This window comes from Mesitornis unicolor, unplaced genomic scaffold, assembly GCF_000695765.1.
Source record: "Mesitornis unicolor isolate BGI_N332 unplaced genomic scaffold, ASM69576v1 scaffold36952, whole genome shotgun sequence".
Taxonomy (NCBI): Eukaryota; Metazoa; Chordata; class Aves; order Mesitornithiformes; family Mesitornithidae; genus Mesitornis; species Mesitornis unicolor.
The window spans coordinates 1-10,196 of NW_010169154.1; the positions used below are offsets into that span (position 1 = coordinate 1).

A 10,196-nucleotide genomic window follows, 5' to 3' on the forward strand; every position below is an offset into this window, starting at 1 on the left:
GGGTAAAATATTTTGTCAGCTTGTATTTGTCTTATATGTTCATAATCTATAAATAACTGTATAAATGAATGTGGACTGCATATCAGTGACTTTAACTCAGAGGTTCTCCATTAAGAAAGGTCTCGGGCAAGTCAGTTTTTCATAGCTTATGATAAGTTGAGTAATTTTATCAAATGTTCCTACAGTTAAGGTAGCTGACTTACTGGAAGAGCTAGCATGGTGTGATATCAAAGGGCACATTGCTTGCAGAGGGAACTACTGATCTGACAGATTTCAACTCAGAAAACTTGATTCTAGATGAATTATGTAGGAAATGGTGTTGGTCTGATGCTGTTCAACCTTATTGTCAGTGGCTGTAAGAGCAAAGGTAGCTTGAAAAGAAAAGAAAAAAGAAAAGACAAGACCCAAAACGAAACCGACACACCTTGTGAAACCGCCCTCTCTGAAACCTGTGGCTGATGCAAAAATTCATGGTAAATGTCAAATGCAGGAAGCACTTCAGGTACTTCTGAAACTTGAGTTCATTCGAGTACGTTTTACCTGTTTCAAATCAAGATGTGAAAGATGCTGGTGGTATCTGTGCAGTGAAGTTGTATCCTGAAAAGCAGTTATCCTAGGAAAGAGCCTTTGTGAAGGAGCAGGAAGGTGTGTGGCTTTGTTTGTCTCTGTTGAGGCTAGGACTGGAGTATGACACAGTTTTGATGTTTTTATTGCTGTGAGGAAACAAACCTGTGGTGAAGATGTTTGAGAGTTGCTCATGCCCAGGGTCAGTATGTTTATGTCATCCAAAACAAATAAAAATAATTGAGCTGATAATTCCTGAGTAGTAATTCCTACCTTTGGTAGGAGGAGAACACAGATATTCTTTAAATAGCTTTTACAGTTAGTTCAGGAAGATTTCTGAAGAATTTATAATTGGAAGCTAAAGCTATAAATGAGAGACAAAGCATGTTTTAAAAAATGAGAGTAACATTATGAGAATGGGCTACGTAACCCTTAAGAAAGTTGAAGGGCAACTGTGGAAGATTTGTTTAAATTATTCGGAGCTGCTGGACTAATACATCCTTTGCAAGATTCACAGGGTAGGATGGTGTGGAGAGGAGTAATCTGGCAGTGGAGGCTCGCTGTTCTCCACTTGTTTTGTATTGCAGCTGGCACCCAAACAGCCCCCTCAGAAGTGATGTGTATCGGCTGGGTTTGGAGCCATCTGCTTGTTATGCGGTGACCATCTGAAGGGATTAGGTCTGGGCTTGGTGGGGAGGCAGTTGGGAAGCTGAATGGGAAACTGGAACAGATTACAGGTCCTCATGGCTTTGTATTTTACAGGTCTTGGAAACTTGGAAACCTCTATTTTGAATGGTTTTCTTTTTTCCTGGGAGTTGATAATTTATATCAAATGGGCAAGCATGCATCACTTTGATTGTCACTCTTAATTAATACCTGTCTGGAAAATACAAAGACTGAAAATCTGAAAACTAAAACTCTGACTTGCATCCTTTTTTTCCTCCAGTCAAGATAGACGCGGGAAGAGGCAAAAAGATCACCCAGTCTCAAGCAGCTACTCGTGATGTAACTGTTGTTTCCCCCCGTCACTCTGTTTACCACTTGTATTTATTCTCCCGATGAATGAACATGCAGGTCAGACTGAGTGGTTGCTCAGTGCATAAGTGCATCAGTTCAGCTGCTGAGAAGACATTAAAGATAAGGAAAGGCCAGCTATAAAATGTTGACATTTAATGCCTGAAGGTAGAAGCTGCAGAAATTTGCATATTTTAGAAAACATTTAGAAGCTGTCAAAGATTTGGTCGCTCTTCCATTTTATCTGTGTAGCTATGTTGGGTAGTTATACTTACGTGGGCAGGAATCTTGTTGTGGGTGAGGTTATGCTGATGGGTATTAGTCATGGTACAGTGACAGAGAAACCTCTTTGCCGATAAAGCCGTGCCACCCAGTGGAAATGTTGCATCTAGAAAGTGTTTTTCCTGGGTTTGAAAGATGATCTTGGAGACAGGAACTAAATCTGGCATGTCAAGCATTTGAAAAATGTCATGGAACTACAAAAAAAAAAAGAAAGCAGTTGATGCTTAGTTTTGGGTAGCATTAGGAAAAGAAAAAAGTGTTTTGGACAGCTCTTCCTGATGAGGGTACCTGAGGACTGGGGAAGGGAAAAAGCCAGGGAAGGAGAGAGCATGGGAAAAGTGCTGCTATATCCCTCTGTTTGAGTTGGGCTGGATGAGATCAGAGAGGGTTTAAGGCTTAGAAAACCATAGTGAAGCTGTTTTATTGCAGAAGCTGATGGATTTAGCATGCCACATGTACCAGCACGCTTCCAGAAATGGGGTTTTCAGACCTCTCTGAAAATCACTGCTTGGTCTTGAATGCTGTTGGTAGGACAGTGTATACCACTGGTGTGGCAGGATGCTTCCCAACCTTCTTCCAGAGGCTTGCTTGTCTCACCTACCTGCTAGTAATTCTCCAGAGCAGTTCATGTGTGTCCAGGAGGCCTTGACCTGTGGGGCTGAAGGTTTTACTGTGTATGGTTTCTGGGTAGGTGCACTGAAAGTCCTTCGTGCCCTTCCATCACTCTTCAGGATAAAGAATAAGAGAGACTTTGCTCCTAGATTTTTTAAAATTTTTTTATCCCCTCACTTCACTTTTTCCTTTCTGGGCATATGTGTGCTCAGGAATGGTGCCCTGACCAGCCCGTCTGGAGCTGGCAGGCTCTGCACTTCTGGAAAGCAGGCGATGTTTCCAGAGGTGGCCTCATGCATGTTTATAAATATATAAAGGGTGAGCGTCACGAGGATGGAGCCAGGCTCTTCTCGGTGACAAACAATGATAAGACAAGGGGTAACGGACACAAACTGGAATACAGGAGGTTCCACTTCAATTTGAGAAGAAACTTCTTCTCAGTGAGGGTGACAGAGCCCTGGCCCAGGCTGCCCAGAGAGGTTGTGGAGTCTCCTTCTCTGCAGACATTCAAAACCCGCCTGGACGCCTTCCTGTGTAACCTCATCTGGGTGTTCCTGCTCCGGCAGGGGGATTGGACTGGATGAGCTTTGGAGGTCCCTTCCAATCCCTAACGGTCTGGGATTCAGAAAACAGAGAGGAAGAAAAAAATAAGGAAATTTTGTCTTACAGCACAGTACATGCGAGCAAGGCTTCAGTTTGAATGCTGCCACTTTTGTAGTCTTTCTGCTCCCTGCCAAATTACTTAAACTCCTGAACCCACCTACTTCCACTCGCTCTTTCTTCCACCCACCTGCAGGAAAGCATAATTTGACATAGAGTTTAAATGTGGCAAAACAGACAATGTATGAATTGACTTTCCCTGCTCATATTGGTGCTTGTGCAGTGCTCTTCTAGGAAAGCTTGAAGAGAAAATCAGAGTCCATTTGTTAACTCTGCCGACTCTAAAAATCTAGCCAGGGCACCGTTCAGCACATTTTTCTAAAATCTTGAGCCCGTGTGTGACCAGTGGGGACTTTAAAATGGAGTTATTTGGAGGTATTCTGTCTTACAGTGTCTCCGAGTCTGATCTGTGAGCGTATGAGTGCCTTGGACAATATTTTTACAGATATAATTGGTATTTCTGTAAGGTTTTGATAGAAATTCTCTATAACAGTGTTGAACAACTTAAGTGGAATAGAGATTCTAGATTTAAGCACAACTTACTTCATATGTTGTCTGAATGTGTCTAACGGTAATTTCAGTTTCTTTTTTATTAAAGGAAGGTGGCAGTACCCAGATTAAATGTGTGTTTTAAAATTGTCCCTGAAGTAGGCCATCCTGTCTGCAAGAGGATCCTTGACATGCTTGGCATTGACTCAGTTACGCCAAATGTTGCCAACAAATGTTGCTGTAGTCTGCTTGCCAAAGTGAAAAAGCCACTAAATCTCATTATAAGCTATGCTTAACTACATTTTTTCCCTCATAGGTCATGCAGCAGAATTGTTTCCATAATTTTCATGGCACAGCAATATTTTGAAATTATCTAGTGGCAAATTTTGAGGATGTTTGTTGATATTTTCTAAGCAGGCCTGTTTCATCTGTGTTCATCCACTGCTTTGACTGGAATTTACTACTCCCTGTCACTTTTGGGACAGATGATGGAATTTTCTTCCGAGTTCTCCTTTAGGTCTGTTTCCTCTCTTCCTTCTCTCCCTTGCAGCATATGTTCTAACTTCTTCTGTGGGCTTTTTTCAGTCTCTTGCAGATTTGGTTTTCAGTTGGTCTTATCCCATCTCTCCATCTGCCTAAAGAAAGGATGACTCTCTGTTTTGGTGTTGCTTTTTCTAACCTATCGGGGTTTATTTTTTGCTTACGAATACATTTACATGCACACTTATGTAAAAAGTTATTTTTATACTTTATATTATTGTTTGATTTCCTCTATTTTGTGGGTTATATAAAATAGTGTCTGTGTCAGTAAATTGAACTACAGTGCCACTAAAGAGCACATACCAACTTCCATTATTATTGAGTGTGGTTCACTGCAAAAGCTAATGAAGTCTTTTAACATAAGAGGATTCCATTGAAGAGAAATCGAGCTTTTTCTGGTAGATGTCTGTCGAACATCTGAGCTGTTAATAATAGGAGCAGAAACCGCTTTCCTGATGCAGTTCAGTTGGTTTCTCAGCTTTAAGCAAATGGTCATTGGTCTGAACAGCGTGCCTCGTCTGCTGCAAAGATTCGGGTGTTTGTACTTACTTGAAGGAACTACCACTGTCATAAACTAATGTTAGAGCCTCAACGAACCTTTGGATTCATGCAGCTGGCCACTGATTTCCACCAGGGCGCTAACTTTGTAGATAAGTGTTTATTTAAATTATTAGATGTAACATGGGAAGTTCACTCTGTTTCCGCAGGGGTCTGGGTTGCTTGATGTGATCATAAATAACTTGGGGAAATGAGATGAGCAGTGTCTTGTTAGGAAGCCATTCAGGAAAGTAAGGACTAGGTAATAAAACGGCAGATATAATTCAGTATTGATAAATCTGATCTAATTCAGAGTAGATAAATGTAGAGTGGTGCATATAATTTCATATATAAAATGATGGGCTGACCCTTAACACCGAGGAATAAAATATTGCCACAAAAGCGTCAGTCCTGTAGTGATCAAAAAGCAGATGAAACATAGTGAAGTATTAGGAGGGAAATAGGGGACACACCAGAACATAATTATGAAACTGTATAAATCAATGGTTAACCCACATCTTGAATTCTATGTGGTTCTTTCTTGTCAGTCGTCTCAAAAGGTATAAAAGAATTGGAGCAGCCTCAAAGAGAGTCAGGGAGGATAATCAAAGGTATGGAATAGCTGCTGCACGAGGGTCAATGAAATAAGCTGGAGTGCAGCCTGGAGAAGGAGCAGCTAAAAGAAAATGGTAAAAAAATCTGTGGAATAATGAGCAGCATGAGCAGGGTGGATAAGAATAGAGTTACTGATTTTCTCAGCTGCGGGAATGAAGGAGCAACAACTGAGGCTAGTAAGATCCTGGTTCAGAACAAAGAAGAAGGTGGCTTTTTGTGTAACAAATAGCAGCCCTGTGGAGTTCCTCACCAGTGGATGTTGTAGGTACAAGTGTTTGTGGGAAAGAAATTATTTGAGGGTTGTTATTCCATAGAAATTGCCTCCATCTTAGTAAGCCTCTGAGCTTGGAATCATTAAAGTATCGGGGGGAATGTCAGCCCTGTTCCTGTTCTTCCCTGCTGTCATTGCTGAAGATAAATGGGATGCTGAGCTAAGTGGCCTCTTGTTCTGATCCAGTGCTGCTGTCTTAAGATTAGGAAATTGTGCAGATAGTAAACTTAAAGTACAGCTTCAGAGAAGACTCTAGTTTATATGTGCATTATTTACACTATGTAACTTTTAATGTAGTGGAGCTAATAAACCGATTTGTTGGAGGCTCTCTGTACAAACCTCCATCGCTGAGACCAGTGTCTGTATTAAAAGTCAGATCTTTACCATCAACAGGGGAAAACAAAAATTGTTTTTCATGAGGATTAATTTAGTAGTAGCGTTTGCGCTCTTACAGTTTGCACTTTTTCTCCTCCTTCATTCCTCTCTGTCTCCTGTGCTCTCCCCTAAAACTTTCTGGCTGCACTGGAGCATGTTTTCCTATCTTACCTGCTCTTGGTCATCCTTTCAAGATTCTTACACCTCCAGTCAGTATTTGTTGTCAGTCAAACTGGATATAGCTTCAGGTCTGTGACAGCTGCCCTTTCGTATAGCTAATAAAGATTGATAAAGCCAGTCACTTTTCATTGCGGTGAAGGTCTGAAAAGCTCAAAGTGCAGTAGCTGCCTTCGTGAAGAGATAGCACCTGAGTCATTGCTCCCTATTTTCAGTGTTTCTTTTAAGTGGTGAGAGGTTAGAAGTTAAATATGCATTAATGACACCTTTGCCCTGTCTATGTGCAGTTACAGCTGGCTAGCTGGAGTCAGTCAATGTAAATAAGAGCATCCACTACCCCTTTAGTATGTTGTGAAATAATTGGAGGATAAAGTGTCAGCAAACTATAGTTCTTTTATTTCTGACAGCAAGATCTGCATGGGAATTTAATCATGTTTTGGTTTAGGTGCGTTAATGTCACCTGCAAGCAGCCTGCCATAACTTTTCTGAGTCCCAGCTTGAAAGTCCCTTGAAGGCTTTACAGGCATCACGGTCTGGGTAGGCTGCCTGCTCCATATGAATGTTTGGAATATTTTTTTCTTAGTGTAACGTGAGCCATTTACATTATGTGTTGGTCCTGTCTGAGATGAGACAGGTGGAGGCTGAAGACTTCCGTTTTCATGAGAGCTTTGTCAAGAGCAAAGTGTTTGGGTAGCACAGATCTGTATGGGACGGAGTCGTTAAGACAAAGCCACTGCCAAGAGGTGCTGCCAGTTCAACACTACTGTGGTTTGAATGAGACAAAGGTAGAGTTTGTCTCGTGAACTCTTGCTTGAAATACTTTTTATTTTCAACAAATTTCACTTTATCTTACCTTACTTTTCAGCAAAATGTCTGGAACTGATGATTTTTCGGTAAGTAACAGTTTTTCTTTCCTGAAGATCAGCCAGTTGTGTTACTTCATTCTAAAAGTTGACAGACTTTTTCAAGAAGGGGAGCTTACAGTTGAGAGGCGATTTCCTCTGTATTGCAGTTGTGGTGTTTTCCTTTTTGGGCAGATGTAGCAATCTGTGGACTAAACGTATGAAGCCGCTAGGTGCCTTGTGGGTTCTCTTCTGCCGCGATATTAACAACGGAGTCGTGTTTTAATAGTTTCAGAATAGCTATAATGGAAATCTATGAAAACCTTTCCTTTTTGGATTTGCTCTGAAATTGCTTATTGCTATGTGCGGTAGGTCGCCTTTTATCTTTGGTTTTCTAACTGCAGCATGTCAGAATGCCTCTTCTACCTTAATGATAGAAGCTGCACAAAAAATGAATGTAATCGTCTCTGTGCAGCACCAAAGAGCTTTCTTCCTCCCTTTTTGGCAACTGAAACGTATACATGTAGTGGGTGAATGTCTGCAGCTAGCAAGTCCCGTAGACATTTTACATTCTCACTGATGCTTTATCTTTCAGTTGGCAGATGCTTTACCAGATCAGTCGCCTGCTAAAACCTCCAAAGTGAGCAGTACAAAACCCGGTCAGCAGCCTGCTCAGCCACCGCAGGCTTGGCCAGCTTCGAATCCTTGGAACAACCCAAGCGCTCCCCCTACGGCGCCAACCGGACTGCCACCAAGTACGTCCGCTTCCAGCGTGCCATTCGGACCTCCGCCAACAGGAATGTATCCTTCAATGCCCCCTGGACCGCCTGCTCCATTTCCTCCTCCTCCTACTGGACCCTCTTGCCCTCCTCCTGGTGGTCCATATCCACCCCCAACTGTGCCAGGTCCTGTCCCTCCAGGGCAGTATCCTCCACCAAATATGCCCTTTCCAGAGCTTCCAAGACCTTACGGTGGTCCAACAGAGCCGGCTGCACCTCCTGCTCCTGTTGGGCCATGGGGATCCATGCCCTCCGGAGCATGGGGACCAACAATGGGAGGGCAGTATCCTGCACCCAGCATGCCATATCCACCCCCAGGGCCATATTCTGCTCCTACCCAGACTCCAGGGGCTGCGCCAACAGTACCATGGGGTACGGTTCCACCCGGAACATGGGGACCTTCACCGCCAGGTCCGTTTCCTCCACCCACAGGATCATATCCAGCTCCAGGACTGTATCCTACACCCCCTAATCCTTTTCAAGTGCCATCTGGTCCTGCTGGTGCTCCATCGATGCCTGGTGGTCCCCATGTAAGTATTTAATTTTGGTCTTCAATTACTCTAAAATGTGACACCTTTAAGCATGAAAATTCCGTAGCATAAGACCTATTAGTGCAGGTTAAGAATTTCAGCACATATGTCTTTTTTCTGTAACCAGTGGAATAATAGCCAACCTCTTCTTAAAAGCTAAACTAAATATGGAATTTATCAAGTGGAAGTGTCTTAAGCATCACGTTGTAGTGATCTTCCACTGCTTGGAAAGCCTTCTCTGGAGGGGAAAGCCTTGTAATAATTTCTGAAAGAGAAAGCATTCTAGTCTCTGTAATCTAGAGAGATTGCTTCTAGGGCACAGAGGGAGAGGATAACAAATTTTAAGGATTAATTTGTTTTTAATTGAGAATTTTTGTAACTGTGAATTAACTGGTTTGTGAAAAGCCTATATTGACCATGAATTGTTGTCTCTTGCAGCCTTACCGTTGAATACATTCTGGGCAACAAAATACTGTAGCTTTCCACCTTCATCCACTACTTACAGAGATTTTTACAGTTTTTGTTTCAGTAATGTTTGGGGCTATGAAGAACACTTGCCTCTTGTATGTGCATTTGAGGTATGAAGGAGCAGTTTGCATCAATTTTACCGTGCTCGTATGCTGGCGTAATTGTTTGGTTTAACAGAAAGAATTATGAAGAGCAGAAATAAAACAAACTTCGGTGGCTCTTACGATGGCAAGGATTCCTTGGTAAAATGGGAGTTGCCAAGTAAGGATTAGAAAGAATCAGGCCTGAGGACTTTGGGAAAAAAAAAAAGAGTTAATTCTTATACTTCCACGAATGCTTTAAGTCTTGTTACCAGGCTTCTGCTGGTGACTGAATGGATGGATAGTCATACTTTGTCTATTTTCAGGTTATTCTAGAATGTCAAAAAAAAGTGTTTCAAGATTTTTGTCAAGAAATCCAATTTTTGAACGTGCTACAGTAATTCAAACTAAAGAGACAGAGCGTGTGAACTTGAAAGGTTTTCTCAGCATTTTGTATATACTCAAAACAATTGCTCAGTCTGGGACTACGGAGGAGAAGAGAATGCATTTGAAACACTCGGTCCGACTTGTCAGCACACTGTTCGTGTTCACAAACAGGCGTTTATGTGCAAATTAACTAACCTGGATGTGCAGCTAACTTTGAAGCAACAAATGTGAGTTTTATGCATGCCAATGAGGACATCCTTTTGCCCGTTCTCATTCTGTGGTGGTTGGAAGTTTGGCTTGGTCTATGTAAAGAGAAATCAGTTCCCGCTTAGGTAAGGTACTCCCCTATTTCTAACCCGGGTTCTAGGCATTTCAAATTTGACTTTGCTGCCGAGTTGTGTAAACTCTGCAGGCTTTTTCACAGTCCCTGGAAACTGAACTTGAGCTTAAAAGATCAAAACAACCCACCCTGACGATTCCCTTCCCGGCAATTTTTGGCGTGGTGTTTAGTTCTGCTAGCTACGGAGATCCTTTGCGTCATCCTTACTGCCACAGTTGAGAATGAGGAGGTCTCATCGGGGCTCCTGAATATTGCCATGGGGAGAAGCCCTCTGATCTCAGCTAGGTGCCTGCATACCTCACCGAGTAGGTGTAATCTGGGAGTAATTGAATGTGTAGAAGCCTGTGCACTGCTGTGTGGCTGTCCCTCCTCTGGAGGGGTGCTGCAGTCAGTTTTCATATCCGTACAAAGAGCATGCGAGGGCTGTGCTGCAGCACTGGTTTAGCGTTACCAAGGCACGCAGCTGTGTCAGTGAGGAGCTCTGGCACTTTTTGGGGTATTTCATAGCCAAACCTTTGACCATGGACAGTTTTCCTCCCCAGCCGGGGATATCTGAACTTAGCCTCTGTAGGTAGAATAAGCAACAAATTTTATTTAACATGGTAGCTCGTTAGGGAGTCTTTGTATCATGGAA

General features: G+C 42.5%; 1 protein-coding gene across 1 annotated transcript; it reads left to right on the forward strand.

The window, feature by feature from the left end:
* Positions 1-7,004: 7,004 nt before the first annotated feature.
* Positions 7,005-9,237, forward strand: MAPK1IP1L (mitogen-activated protein kinase 1 interacting protein 1-like). The gene is made up of 3 exons (XM_010179267.1): positions 7,005-7,029; positions 7,574-8,287; positions 8,726-9,237. The coding sequence occupies exons 1-3, from the start codon at positions 7,006-7,008 to the stop codon at positions 8,735-8,737; spliced, it is 750 nt and encodes a 249-aa protein (XP_010177569.1). The 5' UTR covers position 7,005; the 3' UTR covers positions 8,738-9,237.
* The last annotated feature ends 959 nt before the right edge of the window (positions 9,238-10,196 follow it).